The 20503-nt window shown below is 41.8% G+C and overlaps 4 protein-coding genes across 5 annotated transcripts in view; 3 read left to right on the forward strand and 1 right to left on the reverse strand.

Annotated features, from left to right (window-relative positions):
- Positions 1-20503, forward strand: part of prr13 (proline rich 13) — a 147369-nt gene that overhangs the window by 121556 nt on the left and 5310 nt on the right. The window lies entirely within an intron of this gene.
- sp1 (sp1 transcription factor) lies at positions 1858-9457 on the forward strand. Of its 2 annotated transcripts, none has more exons than XM_070959491.1 (6): positions 1858-1905; positions 2562-2635; positions 3602-5000; positions 6368-6509; positions 7100-7290; positions 7496-9457. In XM_070959491.1, the coding sequence occupies exons 1-6, from the start codon at positions 1899-1901 to the stop codon at positions 7807-7809; spliced, it is 2127 nt and encodes a 708-aa protein (XP_070815592.1). In that variant the 5' UTR covers positions 1858-1898; the 3' UTR covers positions 7810-9457. The 2 variants fall into 2 exon arrangements, with proteins under 2 accessions (XP_070815592.1, XP_070815594.1); XM_070959493.1 differs by having other exon boundaries at positions 6371-6509.
- Positions 9654-13153, reverse strand: LOC139352097 (cell division cycle-associated protein 7-like). The gene is made up of 8 exons (XM_070994153.1): positions 13052-13153; positions 12409-12777; positions 11740-11835; positions 11366-11518; positions 10740-10883; positions 10244-10393; positions 10009-10145; positions 9654-9699 (listed from the first exon to the last, which is right to left on the reverse strand). The coding sequence occupies exons 1-8, from the start codon at positions 13151-13153 to the stop codon at positions 9654-9656; spliced, it is 1197 nt and encodes a 398-aa protein (XP_070850254.1).
- LOC139329287 (anti-Muellerian hormone type-2 receptor-like) lies at positions 14626-19747 on the forward strand. Its single transcript, XM_070959496.1, has 11 exons — positions 14626-14662; positions 15566-15757; positions 15987-16151; positions 16462-16560; positions 17285-17388; positions 17517-17738; positions 18060-18174; positions 18399-18556; positions 18735-18891; positions 19421-19557; positions 19649-19747. Exons 1-11 carry the CDS (start codon positions 14626-14628, stop codon positions 19745-19747), a joined length of 1485 nt encoding a protein of 494 aa, XP_070815597.1.

A 20503-nucleotide genomic window follows, 5' to 3' on the forward strand; every position in this document is an offset into this window, starting at 1 on the left:
ATTAGTCACACCTGTGCCTTTCCTAGTCAATATATCTGCTCTGAAAAAGGCCTATTGTTCATACAAAACTATGATACATGTGTATAATACTCTGTTATATAATTAACTACCCAACAATGCAAAATGCTGTTAAAATGAACTCTACCTCAACAGTCTACAAAAGACATCTGCAGGTTATGCATCAGTAATAATATGAAATGCCACATGGGAGTCTGCTGCATGAGTAGACTGCTCATACTGTGGATACTTTCAGTATCTCATGCTAATATTTCTATACTTTTAACTACCTGGAGTTTAAAAATAGACCTTTAAATGTAGACTACATTATAATGAAGTATTTAAATTGAAATATTTCTACTTCTGCTCTAAATCCCTCTTCCACTGCTGAAGGGTGTAGGTGAAGGTGCAGTGGCAGACAGATGCTGTGCACTGAAACAATGCTTTGTTACACTTGACTGGGCGGGCGTGTGTGTGTGTGAGGAGGCAGGATTGGAAATAAATAAGAGAAACAAATGGTCACATGTATGAGCAACTGAGGTCACGTCTGAGTGTGTGATTTCACACGGCGTTGGGTGGATGCGGGTTTGGCCTGAGGATGGACTCCACCTTCTGTCCTGTTTACATGGGCACATGTGCTGCTTCACTGACAGCCCCCTCGCAAATCCAAATAATAAAAGCCCTCCCACAAGCAAGCCATTTTCTCCTCCCAGCGCGGTTACAGCCAGTGTTGGAGTGTGATGGGGTCTTCCATCCTCCACCCTGACTGACTCCTCCCGCCTCCTTGCTGTTTTCCAGCCCACATGGCGCCACCAGGGAGTGGCCAGTGTCCACGGAGGCAAGACTTAAACTCTGAGTACGCCTTCCTCCTTCCTCACGTCCGTGTTTAAAGCGGTTAAAGCAAGCGATGAGCCATGGCATCCTTATACTGCTGAATGATAAGACAATATCACAGGTGCAGTAAGGGGAAATTACCATGGTTTACCTGAAGATATTTACTCATGGCGCCTTTTAAGCGGAAAACAGATAACCCAACGTCAATCATACTCACCGGTACAACCTATATTGCTTGGTCCCGCCCATTCGTCTGCTTTTGGTCCAATTATATTGGCTGGTTGGGTGTAGTTAGTAGAAAAGACAGTTTTGATTGGACAAAAGCAGCAATCCCTGGTAAGTGGCTTCGAGTTGGGTGCGCTTCCTTTATTATTCAATGTAGTCCGACTGTACAGATAGAAGGTGCCACGATGCATTAATGTCAAGTTGAAATTTAAACACACCGCCCCGTCTTTTCAAAGGCTGCTATCATTGAATGTAATTCGGTTTGGGCAGCCGGTTTGCTACTCTGACAGGTGGATTTTACGATAGTTGTACGTCTGATCTAGTGAGTACAACATATACAGTTCAATGAACGGCTATTTAAAATTGGCCCTTAAGCTTCAATTTCGATACTCACTGTCAGATAGTTGCAATAGACTGTGTAGACATGCTAAATTAAAGCCAATTTGACCTGCTTTGGTTCTGAGGAGACATTTCTGGTGGCGAGTTCAGCTGCCTTTGACTGAGCATAACCTGTTTAATTGAGAATCATCATATACAAACTTCATAGGTGTAGTTATAGTATTAAAGTACATCTGATGATCAACATTGTGAGATGTAGTTGAAAATCCAGATAATGGTCCTTGAGTCAATATTATTCATTCAAACTATGTCAACGTTTGAATTTAAAGCGTGACAACTATTTGCCGCTCCTGTTTGTGCCCGCGAAGTTGAAAGGCTGCACCGGTTACTAAATCAAACGCACCCGTCATTCTCCTTCATAGAGGGGGCCGTCAAGTTTGTGTGAAGTTGTGAAAAGTTGTCAACTCGAAAAAGACCAGAGAAACTCCTCCCGTCTTCAAATAATGAGCAGTAAGTGAACTTTTTTTTTAAAAAAAACTTAGAGGCATGTTGTGAACGAAGCCTTAAGTTAGCACTAAAAGTAAAATCGAAACACATTATTTGAAATGTATTCCCTGCTGTAAGCATGATATTGTATTATCTAGCTAGCGTCTCGAGCAGTTTAAAAGTGATCAGCTACTTAACTGCTAATTGTCCGCACTCGGCTAACAACATTTAGCCAACCTAGTGAAGCTAGCTAACTCTTTCACAGCAACGTAACTTCGGACATTACCTGCTTACACAACAATTTAACTTTATCCAATTCCCATGAGCTAGCTAACTAGTTATGTTTAGTGCTGTAGCTGAAATTGTGCCAGTCTCCTTGGCCAACAACTTACTTAGCACTTTTTCTTAACGTTACTTGTTGTGGTGAGTTCATGTTAGCTTAGCCAACAGGCTAGCTGGCCCTTCTAGCACTTGTGGCTTGGATTTCCTTGCATTTCTTGACTTAAATGCTTTACGTTGATAACAAAAAAAAAAATCCTCGTTTACTTATTGCGAGCTCGACCATGTGTGTACTGTGTTTCCCTCCAGTTGTTGAATCCACTGTTCACTTGGTTGGGGCAGTTTGCTGTTTCAACGTAATTACTTCAAGATAAGTGATCTTACAAACTGTTCTTCCGCAGATCAGCAGCAGGGTGAAATGGCCGCTGTGGAGAGCGGTGGAGGCTTCAGTCAAAAGCGAAACACGAACGCACAAGTAGGTCCACCGGACTTGCCAATCGGATGACTGTCAGCCGGGAAACATTAACCACAGTCCCTACTCACATCCACTGAACCTGTTATGCATTTTCTGTCAGTTTGTTTGATTCTGCAACTCGTTTGTGTCGAGGCTTTTACGGGTTGTTGATTTTCTCTCCAGAGCACATGTCACTGGGGTGGGGAATGGGCAGGTAAATTTCGCCCACACGGGGTGTTCCCGTCAAACCCCGGCACTTCATGTGCATTTCGCTCGGCCCATTTGGCTGGCCTTGGAGGGGGTGGCTAGAGGAGTGTGTCAGTTTATAGGGCAAAATAAAGTGTGGGAGGGAGATGGGTGGGTTTGGGGGGAGGGGAAGCCGAGCCCGCCGCTGCTTTGGAAAAAATGTGGTCCCTCCCATACTCTCCCACCCTGCTTCCCCCTGGACTTCTCACTCACTCCAGCCCCACTCTGAGGTGCTGCAAAGACACACACCAAAAAAGTAATAATAATAATATAAATGGCATTTTGGGAGTGTGGCAGTATGGCTAACACATTTAGATACATGAATTGGAAATCAGTTTTTTTTTTTAATCAAAGTGAAAATAATTTTTAAAAGATCTTTTCAGTCCAGGCTCTTCATCTTTGGATCCTCTTTTTTATCTTCTAGTTTTATCAGGTCAACTTTTAGTTATGGCTGTTGTGTTTTTTATTTTATCTGTTTGATTTATTCTAATTATATTTTGCTCTGCTGTTTTATTGGAAACCACTTTTTAAGTTTGCTTATGGAAGTGCTCTAAAAATCTTGTTTCCATCCTAATATACAACTGAACTGCATTCAGTAAATGTAAAATGGCAGAGTAGACATTTTGGAAGCCATTTATATTTTTTGTCACAGCTGCATCATTAACTTGTTTGTTCGATAGTAAGGTGAATTTTTACGATATGAATTCCTTGTCTTTTTCCTTTCACACATTCTCTTTCCAGGACTCACAGCAGCCATCTCCCCTTGCTTTGTTGGCAGCCACATGCAGTCGAATTGACACCCCAGGAGAGAATGATTCACAGTCAGACCAACAAAACCAGCAGCAACAGTTGGACCTAAACCAGGGTGTTTTCACCTCCAGTGCCAATGGCTGGCAGGTTATCCCTCTCAGTGTTCAAGCATCCTCAGGCACTACCACCAGCACCACCGACTCCTCAGGGGTGATGACAGAAGGAGACGCAGGCAAGAGCAGACAGGTGCTGTCACCATCAATAGCTGTTGCAAGCACTCAGGGACAGCAGCAGCAGACGCAGCAATACGTTGTGGCTCAGGCTCCATCGATGCAGGGTCAGCAGGTTCTTACCACCATATCAGGTGTGATGCCCAATATTCAGTACCAGGTTATTCCCCAGTTTCAGACAGTAGATGGCCAGCCACTGCAGTTGGCACATCCTCAGCAAGATTCTACTGTACCTGCCGTTGCAGGACCAGGGCAGCAGTTTCAGATAGTATCCTCTCCCAGTGGCCAGCAGATCATAGCCACAACCAACAGAGCCGGTCCAGCAGGAAACATCATAACAATGCCCAGTCTCCTTCAAGGAACCATCCCCATTCAAAATATAAGCTTAGGCAATGGCGTGTTACAAAACCAGCCCCAGTTCCTGGCAAATATGCCAATGTCACTAAATGGAAACATCACTTTGCTGCCTGTCAGTACTGGAACAAGCGGTACAGGGGGAGATGCAAATGGTGGAGGGGATACAGGGGGAAACCAACTTATACAGCAATCGCAGCGTCCAGCGTCTTCCAACAGCGGGGCAGGTTACATGACAAGTGCGTCCACTATCACCACGCAGACTTCCACTTCTCATGGAATGACCCAAACGCAGAACAGCAATGGATTGATGACGGGGACATTCCAGCAAAACGCAGCATCTTCTCTGGGTGTTCCAATACAGCCTGACAACAGAGATGGCCAGCAGCCACAGCAGATCCTTATCCAGCCTCAGCAGGTTATTCAAGGTGGAACACCCCTCCAGACCATCCAGGCCAGTCCTGGGGGTCAGGTATTTGCAACTCCAACACTCAGCCAGGAAGGGCTTCAAAATCTTCAAATTATGCCAAACACAGGCCCCATCCTCCTGCGCACTGTGGGCCCCAATGGCCAGGTGAGCTGGCAGACCATTCAGATCCAGAGTCCGGCAGGACCGCAGATCACGCTGGCCCCAGTGCAGTCTCTCCCCCAACTTGGCCAGACTCAGGGAGCTACTGCATCTGGAGTATCTGTCAACACAGTGCAGATCCCAGGCATCCAGACCATAAATCTCAACACACTCGGAGGCTCCGGGCTGCAGATGCATCAGCTACAGACTGTTCCCATCACCATCGCCAGCACAGCAGGTCGGTCACTGGCATGTTTTCCAGAAATAATTGATGTTAAGTGTAAAGAATGTACTCATAATGTTTTGCAAAGCAAACTACAACCTAATGTCCAAAACAGTTAGGGTGCTTTGTAGAACATGAATAAAATAGAATGCGATCATTTTTTAATCCTTTCTGACATGCTGAATTGAAACAGTACAAAGGCCACATATGTCTTTGTTATGTGTTTATATTTTTATTTACACTTTACACTGTGTACAAACTATTAGGAAAATTGGGTCATATTAACATACAGTATATTGAAATAACAGCTGCCAAATGATCCCACCGTCATGGAGCGCCATGTATTCTAGACAGTTTGGTTTACTTGCTGTATTGAGTTTTTGTCACAGATGTTTGATTTGTATTTGTATCTCTGGATTTAATCTCTTTTTGTGGCAAGTATTCTATACTGGTTTAACCTGCTCCGATGGCTCATTGTTCCTCAGAGCTCCTTGCTGCGCTGCACGTGTTTGTGTTTTTTTTCTTGCTGACTTCAGAAGATGGTTACAGTATTGCAGTGGGTTGGCCACGTCTTCTGTGTCATTGTAGGGGTGTAACTTGACCCCTCCCATCTTATAGCAACCATAATCATGTCTAAACCCTTCTTCAGTTCTGTTTTGGCGCCTCCTCCCATTAGGTTTACATGCCTGCTCGTCTGCATTTCATCACATGCTAACGTTTGTCAGGAATCATTGGGCCTGTTTTTAGTGCATTTTGTTTTGCGCTTTTGGCTTTATTATGAAATCATGTGCTTCTCATCAGCCATGCATGTAGCTGCTTTGTTTGGACTCCAGCAGTGTCAGTGTCAGTGCTAACCTTAAACTAACATTTACTTAAGCAGAGTCGTTAAAGCCTGGAGGGTTCAGGCTTTGTGGCATTTGACTGCAGATACTTATGTTACTTGTAATATTACTAATGTTAATAATACTTATCTGAACATCCTTGGTTAAGTATTGCTATTTGAGTCTGAAGCAATGTCGAATAAGCTTATGTAAATACCTGAAAATTAGGAAGTATCAAAAGTAACAGGTGAAACTCTTGACTCTTTGTCATTGGAAATTACCTGCAGTAGATCTTATCAGAAATGACCCAGATCTTTTAGTTGCAGGCACATACAGTTGAGGCTGACACACATTTATAACATAGTCTGTAACTGATTTACTCCTTTGGTGCACCTGCTGTTTGATTTTTTAAGGCAGTATTTAAGGGTACAGGGACCCTTAAATCTGAGTCTTTTACATCTTATTGGGATCTTAAATATAAGAAAACTGTCATTTCTCTGAGGATTGAAACTGTTGTGGAATTTAGCTCACTCTTGAGTATTTTCTATTCCATTACTACAGGAGAGCAGGCCTTACAGACAGTCGTAGAAAGTTTGGATGATAGCACAGCTATGGATGATGAGGATATAAGCCCACCACCTCAAGGACGACGTAACCGCAGGGAAGCCTGCACCTGCCCTTTCTGCAAGGATGGAGAGGGACGGTATGTCACCTGTACACTCGATGCAATCTGATAAACTAAACTGTTTTGCCATAAAATCCACTTTTATCATGCCTGCAGTGTTCATGTTCAGTTTTTGTTGCCAACACATCACTAACTATGATGTGTTGTACCAGACTGAATTATATTTGGAGGTGTTTCTCATATTCTGCCCCCCTCGTGTATGTCAATAGGAAGGAGAAACCATTAGAAATGGCTCAATATAATGTAGTTCAGTCCAACACCACCTTTCACTATGACCTCAATAATAAACTTATAATTAAATGTACACATTTACAGCAATGTGAGGAAGAACTGAACATTATGAGCTTTGTAAAGATAGATGTCTCTTCAGAAAGTAACTTCTTGTATCATGTAATTCTATTGTTATGATATACTGTTATTTGTAAGTCATTGTCAGATGTCAGTGGGTAAGAAAAACGTGTTTGTCTTGTCATGAAAGAGCTTTGTGATTAATGCTAATACTATGGCTTATTAAAATTGTTGTCCAGAGCTACCAAAATAACACCCACGCTGACTGTGTGTGATCTCCTCACAGCAACTCTTTAACTCCATGTTTTTACATTAAACAGTGACCCAACTAAAAAGAAACAGCACATATGTCACATCTCTGGCTGTGGGAAGATCTACGGCAAGACATCCCACCTGAGGGCCCACCTCCGCTGGCACACAGGAGAACGACCCTTCGTCTGCAGCTGGTCTTTCTGTGGCAAACGATTCACCCGTTCAGATGAGCTGCAGCGCCATAAGAGGACACACACAGGTGACATTGAGGATTCAAGTTTATTTGACAGTATGAGGTCATTAAATCTTACACAGCTAGAAAACATCAAATATGACAGTGATGTTTTAAGACAGCACATTAGTTCTTCATGTGTACATTTTCAACAGCCTAGCCAACTGTCTGTCATTGTCTGGTAATACCAGCTGCAGCTATTTTTAGATTTTTATTTCTCCGTCCTTTTCAGGTGAGAAAAGGTTTGTTTGCCCAGAGTGTCCCAAACGTTTCATGCGCAGTGATCACCTCTCCAAGCACATCAAAACCCACATGAACAAGAAAGCAGCAGCGACTGCCACAGCCACTGGCAGCACCACGGGCTCGACCGACGCCGCTTCCCCTGCGGCGGTAACAAAAGTGGAAACGGGAGCAGTGTCAGCCAATGACCAGCACACCATTGTCACCATGGAAACCTTATCAGCAGAGAGCATAGCTCGATTAGCCAGCAGCGGGATCAACATGATGCAGGTGGACCTTCACCAAATTAATGGCAACAACTACTAAGGACGGTGGCGGAGCAGGAAGACGGCCTTGGTGGATGTTGCATTCGGACATTGGGGGTTAAAAAGGGCACGTCTGACTGCAGAACCTCTCAGAGGCTCAGACAGGGAGGCGGTCACAGATGCAACAGACACTATTGAATTTGAGAACTGCAGCAGCTACATGGATTTCCATCTTGTATTTAGATACCTGTGGCATTTAGGGATCAGAGTTGGATTCAGGCTAGAGAAATCATCATGGAATCTTATTTCCTCTGAGTGGAAATGGCACTACACGAACATTTGTCCCACATGAAGACCCAATTTTATTTGATAGTGAGACAGCAATAAAACATACAGACCAGCACATTTTGGTGTTGAATTGGTGAGAAGTGATTCCTACAATTTTCTTTAGTAAAGAGATGACACGACTCGGTCAGTCTCTCACCTTTGTCTCCAAAGCTGTGAGCTTTACTTGTCCCTCTTCTCCTCAGGTGTCTCCTGCCCTCTCAAACTAGGCTGCTGTATCAGGCATGCCCCTCAGGCCAACTGGCTCATAATGCTAAATTCACCCCTAAAATTCTAACAATCTCGAGCAGATAGCAAATATTTTGTTCTCGCCTTCCTGTGGATGCAGTTTTGGGAGAACCTAACATGTTGACAAAGTAACAATCCCTGTATCATAGGAATAATATGCTAAAGCGTCGTAGGGTGGACTGTTTAGAGAACTGGAATGCATGAAGTCGGAGCCAGAAGCACTAATCAGTGTGAGGACGTAGGTGTGTCAGGGCACTGAAATCCAGAGAATTTCTTTAACCTCTTATGTAGGTGCACACATTCAAGCCATCATGCTTTGATATGTTTATCATAGCAAAAACATTTTGATTTTTTTATGTATATATATATATTTTTTTGGTAAAGGCTACAGAAATTCTTAGCTTAGGAAGGATCATCTTACACATTTGCAAGAGATTGCCTTTCAGTTGTATGAACCTCTCATGCACAATCAATCTTAATCTTATTTTATATATATATATGTAGATTAAATGTGTGAACTTACAAGCCTTTTTGTCATAGAATAATGTATTCTATACAGTCCAGATCTTCCCGGTATGTTTTTTCTGTGGTGTACCTATCATCTGAGACTTTGCCTTACAGTCCTGTCTGTTTCTGTTTTCTTTCTGTGGAAAAGTGTTTGTTTAGTCATATTTGGTCAGACTGAAGTATTTGTCCAGACAGCATAGACATGTAAGCTTAAAACCAAAGGTTCATACTCATTTTATAAGCAAAACAAGGAAATCTGTCTTTGGTCCATGAACTTTCTATTAATTTTTACTCTTGCAATGCATATGTTACATTTCTAACTGGAAAAGACCCAGCTTGAGGCAAATCTTGGACACACATCCCTTTCTTTTCTAAATAAATAAGTTGCAAAATGTATTAAGGGTCAAAGTTTTTCTCACCTGTTGAAATTTTCTTTACTTTAGAACTCTGCTTTATTTGAGAAAGATAATTATAACTTTTATGTCAAATGTATGTTAAAAGCTCTCCTTTAAAAACTCTATGGACTAAGTTCAACAGACAAGTGCTCTTATTTTTTTTTTTTTTTTTGCCCCGTTTTAAATGAGGGATTTTATATTGTGTATACAACTACTGCAAATGCCAACAGCTGGATTAAAATTAAAAACATACTTTGTCTCATTTCTTTGCAAACCCGTCTCAGTCTCACAAACAGCTCATCAAATTGACTGATTAAAACATCCTTTATTTAAAATCACTGATCTAAAACACTCAAAACTTGAATATGGAGGAAATAGAACACTTCAAAAAACTGCCGCCGCCGCCCCCCCCTGCCCCCCAGTGTTGATATCACGCCTCTACATCATTGTCCTCTGTCTTCAGTTTGTTACGGAGGCTGCAAGGAGAGAAATAATACGTTGTAGGTGTTTGTCAGTTCCAGCACTTGTCTTCACTTATTAAGGTGGATTAACAGCATTAACAGATAACAGCATTATAACCAAGTTTCTGATTGGTCCTTGGGACCAACCCTGAACTGAATGTTGTGTGAACTGAAGACCACTCAGTTGCACCTGGAGAGGCTTCGTGGCAACATACACATGGGTATTTTTCATTGTAAAAAAAAACAAAAGGGATGATGGGAATTGTGTACTGCCATTATAATTGTCACCTGAATTTATCAAACTCTAACAATGTCCTTTCCCACCTGCTGAGATAGGAGTGGACGTCAGAGAAGCCGTGGTACTGAGCCAGGGGGAACAGGATACCAGTCGGGCAGCGGCCATCACGCTGGCGGCAGAAGCTGCAGTTGCAAATGCCACGACAGGGAGGGCACTTCCACCCCTAATGAGGTCACCAAATGGTTAAAGGATGCATGTAAAATGTATATTCTGTGCATCCACACAGGTGTAGAGTGTGTACATATGCATCAGCAGTCTGACCGGATCAAGTAGCGCCTTCTTGACATCCTCTCCGTATCTGTTCCTCAGACACGGTCCGCAGAACTGACCCTGAATCCCTCGACAGTCCTCACTGCGGCAGCACGTCTTAGTGTCAACAGTTTTCTGACGGCACTGATGGCATGTGGAGCCCTGAAAAAACACAAAGAAGCCTCAACAAGAGACGGTGGACAGGTACACTGACAATTCTATTACATCTTATAACATGTCATGACACCATCCAAACATTCGGTCATACAGAGGTTGAGCCTGATTTTTAGGCTTCAGTAATAGAGAGATGGTGAGCTGGTAGTGAGCTGGTCACCATCAGTGTTTCCTCAGATATCAGGACTCTGAACCAAAGCTGCCACAGTGATTTACTTAGTAGTTCCTGGCCCAACTGATGTGATGAGAAACTGCCCTGATATTGGTACAAATCTCACCTCATTTATCTCACTGAAAAAGAACTGCAGGTAGAGTCTGACTGACTCTAACTCACTGTGACTCTGTTGTAGACTTTATCAGTCATGTTGTCGGCAATCAGCTGAATCTCGTCCTCTGTGATGTCCTCCACAGGACGGACAAAATGAGGTTTGCTCTTATTAGGCCGTGGTGGGCCTCGGCGCTGTGGGGCTCGGCGTACCTGGAACACAGAGGCGCAAATACCGATTTATTTAGTGTGAAGTTTTACACAGAGATTGACAAGATACAGATTTAGTTAGCTAAATACAGACTATTATACTGTAGAAAAAAAAGAGCATTGATACAAATATAAAGACTCTGCTCGTCCCACTCTCTCTCCACTTTTTGTGACTGCATCCACGCACAATCCTACAGCATGCACCTACAAGTCGTTGCACTGCATTAACACGAAAGTATTTGATTTTCTTGCCTGAGATCTACCTTAAAAGTAAATAAAGTAAAAATATACACATGCACAATAAAACCCTGGAGACCTTTTACTGGAGCGTAATACATTCTTTCTATGTTTCTGACTAAATTAAGTCATTTTAATACACAATTTACTGTGCAAAAACTTCTAATGTGCATAAAGAAAGAGCTGCAGTGGCTCCCAATCCGTGTCTCAACACTTTCAACTGGTCCCGGATAAATGACACAGCTGACCTCCAGCAGCTCCTCCTCCAAGCTGAGCTCCAGTTCTTCCTCTTTAGGGGCCGAAGGATCCTCACCTCCCCCCATAGAGCGGGTTCGTCTGCGGGATGCCCGCTCTGGCTCCTTCCTGGCTTCTCCTCCAGCTGCGCCAGAACGTGGTGGACGCTGCAGGTGATGGATTAAAACACATCAGTATAGAGGTCTATTTAGAAGTACTATTATTCAAAGCTCTAATGAATTCTGAAGAGGATGGCAGCCTCCTTGTTATCTGAACATGGTGTTCCTCCTTTTGTTTTCTCTAGACTTTTAGCAAAATCTTGGGGATCTAAATTTCTGTCCACCTTAAATATTCACAGTAGCCCGAGATTTTTCCATCATCTACTCACAGAACTTTTCTTTTTTGTCTTCTGTTTGCCTGCTTGTCTTTTTAGAAATCCTGCACCTCCTGGCATCTTCTGCAGGTCTGCCATCAGCTGAGCCAACTATTTGAAAACAGGGGTGTAAGAGCGATTAGAGACATGGCAGCTGACCAACATCTTGAGGCATCCTAGCAGGGCGAATCTGCCATCACTTGGAAATTAAAGTATTCTCGTGCAACACCAATGTCACAATTTCCTAAACTTTTAAAATGTCAGGAGCCCTTAATTAGTACAGTTTAGGCTGGTGGTAATGTGCACTCAACATCAAATAAACATTCAAATAAACTTTACAACTTGCAAAAGCAAAATAATCAGGAGGGCCTTGGTATGTTATTGTTGTGATACAATTACAATAATTTTGCATTCCCAAGCCAAATGTTTTGCACACCGCTGTCCACAGCAGCACCTCTGACAGCAGCCTCGCTGTTAGCAAAGAGGGGTATAAATGCAGTTTAATAGATCTATGATAGTTAATAATAGACAGGTCTCTCTGTGGGGTAACATGCAATGAATGCACATCCAATCTGAGCTTATACTTTGCAGGGAAGACTGAGTATTCTTAGGCGCTGTTTGCCACATAACTGTCGGTCTACAAGTAGTACTACGCTGTAAAAGGATCACGTGCTTCTGGTTTACCATGGCTTTGTTGGCCTTGATGTTCTGTTGTCTCTTGGCCAGGAAAGACTCCGCTACATCATCTGCTGAATCGGATCCATGCTCATCAGAAGGACACGACTGAGCCACGGCTATCTCTTCTTCATCTTTAAATTTTACTCGTCTTGTTGCGTTACCGGTCTGTCCTGCCCTCTTGACCACTCTCTTTTTTGTGTTCTGTTCCTCCTCCTCCTCCTCATCATCATCAGTGGACTGCTGGGTGGAGGAAGTGGAGCGGAGAGCCACCCTCAGTCTGAAGGTGTGGGCACCAGAAGAGGGTTTATATGTGGCTTTCTGCTCTTTAGGGGAAAGGTCAGGCTGGGCTTCATCTTCACTGTCCAACTTTGAATTCTGACGGACATAAAAAAGAGAGAAAATCTATTATGGTCAAAGTGTCTTCATTAGAGCTGAAAATAAAAAGGATAGTCTGTCAGATGCACTTTAGTGAGGTCGATCTCACTGTGTGACAGATCCATACTAACTGACATTCCTGATTTGACAGCGTTCATCACAAACCAACCAAACTAGGTGCCTATTAACGTTAAATCTACAACGCAGGTTATTGTTGACTTTTTCCGCCTGGTGCTGCCAATATTGAGGCCTTCATTTAGGTCACATTACACACCTTAAAGCAGTGGTCACTGATTTCGCTGTCAGAAAAGCCGTAAAATGTTCGCTCATTTTCGGAGTCCTCCGCGAAAACGTCAGCTAATGCTAGCCCTTTCATGGCGGATTGCATTCCGGTAACACCCGTCTGAAGAGAGATATAACAACAAACGTAGCTTAAAAACATTACATTCCTGTGTACTTCGTATTTTCCTTGATAAATAAATAATATGAAGTTACTTGACCATTTTATTCTTGATGACCGTGGACTGCTAGGCCACAAGACCTGTTTAAGTTAAGCTATGTCCGCCCACGCGCAGGTGCGTTTCCAATTATCTGATTGAACGTTAGATATGCCTGTTTTAGTGTTTTGGCCAGCACGAATGCAAAGAATTAGCCTCGGGAAATAGCGTTTTTTAAACTCCGCCTCCAAGGGGTGAACCTTATCTCTAAACAAACAGCCTTTCGAGACGCAAAAATACAGCCAGAGTATATCAATGTGCAAGGTATGTTTATCGAGGCCTTGGCTGCTGAAAGTCAAAATACTCACAGTAAATCAAAAGTATGAGAATCTAAGACAAGAATGTAGAAATTAGGAAATATTTAAATGTTGGCTTGAAGTTAAAATTGACAAAGTCAAAATTCAGAATTGTTAAGACAAAAAATGGAAGTATGCAATCAGATGATGCTAGCAGCTACTTGAGGCTAAGCTAAATGCTAACGTCAGCATGCTAAAATGCTCACAATGACTTTTTTTATGTTCACACTGTTCACTGTTAGTAGCTTAGTGTGCTAGCATGCTAACTAAAGTCAAAGTTAGGCAGAGGCTGATGAGAATGCCCTCAGTTTTGCAGTATTTGATCAGAAACCCGTAGTAAGTAATGGACGTGTTCAAATTTTGACCTGTTGATGGCGCTGGATTTCTGTGACAAATTTCATGGCAATGCCTCGGACACTTGTCAAAACATTTCAAAACCACAAATATCAACGTCATGATGACCACAGTCAAGGGATCACCAAAGACTTACAATGTAATTCAAACCATCATAATTTTGTTTGATCTAGTTAGTAAATCTAATAATTTTTACTGTCCCCATATCTTGACTCAGAAAGACTGATTGACTTAATGTATTGCAATTTTTTATTTCAAAAGTGACAATTTTGACTTCAAATGTTTAAGTATCATCTTTTGTTCAAGGCATAATTGGCCTTCCATGCTTTTAGGGATTATAAGAAAATGGGGAAAAATAAATAAATAAAACAGTCCCTGTATGTTGTTACTGAGTGTAAACTATCTCCTTTTGTGGCCCCAGTGAATTTGTCTGAAACCTGCCTATTTGAGTTTACCTGTGGCCATAAAGAACTGAGTCAGCTGCAGACAACATCCCACTTGATAGCAGATGGTATCTGTGGTGTGGGAGATGATTATATTGATAAATGTTCTGTATTCCCACAGCCCATAATATGGCAGACAGTATGTGCACATGCAGGTGTGTGGCAGTGGGAGTGATGCTGCAAAACGTGGGAAACTCCTCTCGCATTCCCAGGGCTGACAAATATTCACTCCTTGGCCAGTCTGGGCTCACAGTGACCATGATCCGACAACAGTGGCGGTTGATCCTGGCTTTGGGTGAGTGCATTCGCTGTTCAAGACACACCACCCTCCTTCACAGCTCTCAAGCGGCATGTCTATGTGTCTCTTTCTGTCTTTTGGTTTACTTTCCATGTGATTTTTTGATTGATTAATAATTTCGTAGCTGATCGTAATGGCTGCATTGCTGAAACGTTGTGTAATTTGATACAGAAGTGAGTGTTCATCAGGAGTGTGCCTGCTGTAGCTCGCAATAATAAAATCATAATACCAAAATCATCACCCGACACGACACGATTAGATGATTACATTTTGAATTCCATAAATTAGATATTTAGATTTTTATTAATTCTTGCCATTCGATACTGTTTCAACCATCTGTAAACTCATAATCACGAATGGGAGATGTAGTTATGTAGTTACCTACCTCCTTTGCGTCTTGTTTTTGCCTAAAATGAATGCTGCACAGGCCAATACATGTAGGACTAAAGATTTAAGGGAAGACATGGGTCTGCTACCATTGTATACCCTTGAAGTGTAAATGTTACTGGAAGGAGTTTCTTTGCTGGATCATATCAGCTGGACCATTAAGCATTAGGGAAGCGCTTGAGGAGAACAGACACTTTGAACAGAAAATCACCAGGATTATTTTTGAAGAAATTCCAGAGTCAGGAACAGTGTAACGGCAGTAAACTTTTGTGCGCTGAAGGTGTTGCAAGGAATATTGTGACACAGTTGGACTTCTTTTTTTTGACTTAACCACATACAAATCATACAGCACAAAGTATAATAATTCTATATCTACAGGTTCAAAACCGAGCTGAACTTTTCAAGTCCCCATAAAGCCCAGATCATAATCCCTACTGCAATGACCAGAAAGAAAAGGTGAATTTTACCCAAACCACTGCCAAAGCAACTGTTTGTCTTTCTTCCTTCTCCCAGAATGCATCTCTGTATGTATCTCCAGTCAGTCTTTTCCTCAGAAGAGGCAGTGTGCATTCCAAGTGACCCCCCAGAACAACATATACACAACTGCTGGCAATGTGAATGGGTCGGCACAGCTCTGTGAGAACACCCAATGCTGTGTGGGTTATTATGTGGTCGTCAATGGACAGCCAGCAGTTGACGTACTTGGTAAGAAACCATAACGTAAGGCATCTGGACTAGTACCTCTGGACTAGTCCTCATGGTCTGGATTCTGTTCCTGTAGTCACTGATTTAAAATCTGATCAACATTTGACTGATGTTAGCTGAAACTGGTTAATTTCTGTAATTGATATTATGCAGTATGCAGTAAATATAGGCAAGCCTGCAGGCTTACTATGTTTGTCATGTTTTTAATTGTTTGATTTTTCTGTTGGAGCTTGTGATATAGTTGAGAAGTCGTGCCCAGATGCAACCTGCAAGGCCCAATCACGCTTCAACGGTCGGGTCATTAAGTGTGTGTGCAACACAGACCTCTGCAACAGCAACATCACTTGGACATCAGAGTTGGAAGAGCCTCGACTCGCCTTCTCGTACTCTGGAGGTATGATCGTAATCAGATTGCTAATTACTGAATATGAAATAGTACGTGTTTTTATACCCCTACTCCTTCACCCCCGTCTCCTCCAACAAAAAACACCTTTGACTTAAATTGAATTTGACACTTAGAGCATGACAATGATTGGCTAGATTCCTTTTTTCAGGTAATATCATGTACTTGCTCTTTTCTAACATGCAAAAATCTATTAATAATGAAACAGATCAAAGTAATAAATATACTTGGTTGATTCGAAAGGCTTGTTATTCATCATTCACATGTAACACTAGCATTTACTTTTTTGTTTTCTTTTTAGATGAAACGGTGAAAACTGCTGCAATTCTGGTGGGAACCTTGCTTGTCCTGTGCTTCGTGATCATTGCTGCCAAACAGAGATGCCTCTTTAGAAAGAAAAGTAAGGGTTTTTTTGTTTTCAACATCATGGTAGCAATGCAAAAACTGCATTTATTTTTTCTAGAATGTGAGTTTAGTTTTCATTTGTAGTTATTGTTTCTAGTTTCTAGTTTTTGATTTAGCTGTCTACGTTTGAGGACAACATTGAGTTATTGCCTCACTGAATACAGTAGCAGAAAGTGGGAGTTAAACTAGAATAGGTCACATGCCATTATAGTGAGTCAGCTGTTGAAGTTTGTAGGTGTTGTCGAAGGAAGCATGCACATACACACACACACAAGGAGTTTATTGTTTATTTCAGGGGAAAATGTTGAAGGTACAGCTCTTGAATTATAGCTATCAAGGGATTAGAATTGGATGTAGATCAGAGAAGCTGTATAATTGTTGACAAGAAGTTGTTCTGTATTAAATACTCTCTCTGGATTGGAGAAAAAAAGGTTCTCCAGACAAGTTTCCACATTTTCGAAACTCATATTCCGCTCTCATGATGTCTTTGTTTGACCTTGGAACCTTTCACTCTCTTGCCGGACTGGCCTTGGTCTTTTATCTCTGTTATAACAGAGAGAAAACACTTTGTTTGTTACTCTTCAATCAGATTTCAGTTTTTTCTGCTGCGATTCAGTAAAGCTAGTTTAAAATTAAAAGTGACTCTATTTAACAGCCGCCAATAGGTGTGTGTTAATTACAAGACCTGTCTGCTTTCTTATTTACAGTATTTACAGTAGAGGAGAATCCACTCGCCCTTGATGATTACAGTGTCTCACTGCCGTGCTCCTGCGAAACAACAAAAGCGTCCGAGATTGACGTTGCTAACGTTGAGCTGCAGCAGGTAAGCCGAGCTATCAAGTGAATTATTCTGAATGGCCAGAAGTTTTTGCAGAATACTGCTAAATCATATCAGGTGATACATCTTACCATGTATTGTCATTTTATGTGAATGTTCATACCTTTTTCCAGATTGTGGGCCATGGGCAATTTGCAACAGTTTGGCAGGGGAAATACCAGGGATCCGTGGTGGCCGTGAAAGTGTTCCCTGCAGGCTGGAAACATAAATTTAATGCAGAGAAAGAGGTTTATGAGCTACCACTCATGAAGCATGCTGGGATTGTCCACTTCCTGGGCACTGGGATGAAACCGGATGGAGGCAGTTCTCTCATTGTACTGCAATTTGCTGAATGTGTGAGTGGCAACCAGTCAATGGTTAATGGTTAATGGAAACATAAACATGTGTTCTGCCATTTTCTTCACTCTTACAGCTCTTGTAGTGTTGTTTTCGGCAAATTGGACTGGATTGGATTTATAGCATCCACATGGCAGAGTGAGACAAGGTTGATGCTATGTATGCATGATAACATGATTTTTTTAAATCTAGCTCACCCTCTACAGTCTATCACACCTTATTCCCTCACACTCATTCCCTTGTTGTATACCTGAAGCTGCTGTAGACTCTTTAATGTTGACGTTCTTGGACATGAGTAACTGCCGTCCCTTTGATTTCAGGGTACTCTCCACTCCTTCCTGCGTGAAAGCACCAACAACTGGATGTTGTCGCTGAAGCTGTGCCAGTCTTTATCGCAGGGACTTTCCTATCTCCACTCTGACCTTTGCAGACATGGTATTGGCCAGAATATTGGTGTTTCACAGTTAAACAGCATTGCAGAGGGGGAGGAATGTGAATTACTGTCATGTGGCTTCACCTCTTGCCAGCCACTGGGAGGCCAATGAGTTAAATGGATCAACTATGAGTCTTTTTCGATTCGTAAAGTCTGCTGCTGTTCAATATCCAAACCAGTCAGAATCGTCTCATTATGTCAAATTACAGTGTGTCTTTTCTTGCAGATGCACATAAACCTCCTGTGGCCCACAGAGACTTAAGCAGCTCCAACGTGCTCGTGAGAGCAGATGGTACCTGTGCCCTGTGTGATTTTGGATGCTCCACCATCCTGCGTCCTTTTTCAGGACATCGCTGCAGGCAGAGCTGCGCAACAAACATGGAGGTGAGCTCCAAGTGGAGGCACAGCTTACTATTGTTCATTCATAGGACAGTGAAATCCTAAAAAAAAATAACTCATCTCATTGAAAAAAGAAGATAATTAAAATTTCTCCTAGAATAAATAGAAACCTGCTCAATGGCCATATACAACAAAACAGGTTCTCATTTCTATCCATCTGCAGGGTCATGCACAGTTGGGCACGCTGCGCTACATGTCCCCTGAGATCCTGGAAGGCTCTGTAAACCTACAGAACACCTGGTGTCTCATGCAGGGGGACATCTATGCTTTGGCACTGCTGTTGTGGGAGATCTGGATGCGCTGCTCTGATTTATTTGAAGGTAACCCTCCTTCATCAGGTAGATACATACATACATACATAGATAACTAACAGAATACAAAGTACACTAAATACACTTGTAAAACCGAATAGAAATGATAATAAAATAGAATAAAGCATTCTTTGTTTTAGTTTGTTGATGTTTATTTAACCAGGTAAGTCCCACTGAGGTAACAATGTTATGAAGGCTAGAATAAGCCAAGAACTGAGACAGTTTCAAACACAAGTAACAATACTTAAAAAGTTAAATTGAGCAAAACTAAGATTGAGTAAAGATAAAAGACCTCCACTGCTAAATCTGAGGTAGCCTGAATAATCATGAAAGGCCATCAGTAACTCAGTATAATAATTAATGAAAACATCACATCACTCAATACTGGCAGATTTTAACAAAATCTATTTGGGCTTTTTTTTTTTTATTGAGGTGAATTTGAGTCATCAGCTGTATCTCTGTGCACTTCTGGGTACACTTTATGTGTGTTGTGGCACTAGAGGGATCTTAAAATTCTTACAAATGTCTCCATCTGTAGGCGGTATTGCTCCACTGCATCTGTTGCCTTATGAATCTGAGCTGGGAGCCAGTATAACCCAGGAGAGCCTCATCCTGTATGTGTGTCACATGAACGAGAGACCCTCCATACCTCCACACTGGGAGCTGCTACCACAGGTATTCTCAACACCTGGTGCTCTTTGTGTGAATAAGCAGTTTGTGCGATGATGGTGAGTTTGTTAGTATTGACTATTTTCACAACTTTCAGGCATCTGTGCTGCAGGAGATCGTGACAGATTGTTGGGACTGTGACCCTGACGCCCGTCTGACTGCTCAATGTGTTGCAGACAGATTGTCCTCTCTTTAGTCTTTCTACTCTCCCATGACTTTTTTTTCTTTTTCTTATCTCCAAGTTGCCTTGTTGTAATCTGCATGGTTAACTGCATATCAAGCATTTGCTCTGTCATCTTTGTGTCACAATGTGTGACCGTTCTTGTATATTTTCATCAGTGTGAACTGTACAGGTATCCCTTTACATAGCTATGTTTCCATTGCTCTCTTTCTTTATATTACAGACTGGGTGAATGAATTGTAAGCAAGTCACATGGTATGAAAATTGATAAGCATACCCATGTGAATGATTGTTTTTTTTAGAGAGAATAAAATGTTATGACTTCACTCTCAGCTATGGGTTTGTTTGTACTGTTGGCGCAATTTTATGTAACCTTGATATATGATTTTGCTTTTGTGCTTAAATAATAATAAAAAAGAATAAAAAGATGAAACTGCTAGTTACACTTATAGTAATAGTAATACTTTAAAGTTCACAGAAAAATCAGGTGAAGCTAATAATGCTAGCTAGCTTACATTTATGGACTCCAGGAGTTTCCAAAAATGTTTTGACATTTTTGTTTGAATGAAATGTATTAAAGCTGTATAATGCCTAGTGCTGTATGCCAAGTTGTTTACATGAATGGTTTTATGTGTGACTGTGGAGTCAGATTTGTGTGTGTCATGGTGTAACTACTCTGGTCTGATGTTATGAAGGCCATGCATCATACAGATGTCTTTTAACATTTATTTTTCTCTTCAGTCAGCCAACACCATGAAAACTACGAAAATA

The sequence above is a fragment of the Chaetodon trifascialis genome, chromosome 3 (assembly GCF_039877785.1).
Source record: "Chaetodon trifascialis isolate fChaTrf1 chromosome 3, fChaTrf1.hap1, whole genome shotgun sequence".
NCBI lineage: Eukaryota > Metazoa > Chordata > Actinopteri > Chaetodontiformes > Chaetodontidae > Chaetodon > Chaetodon trifascialis.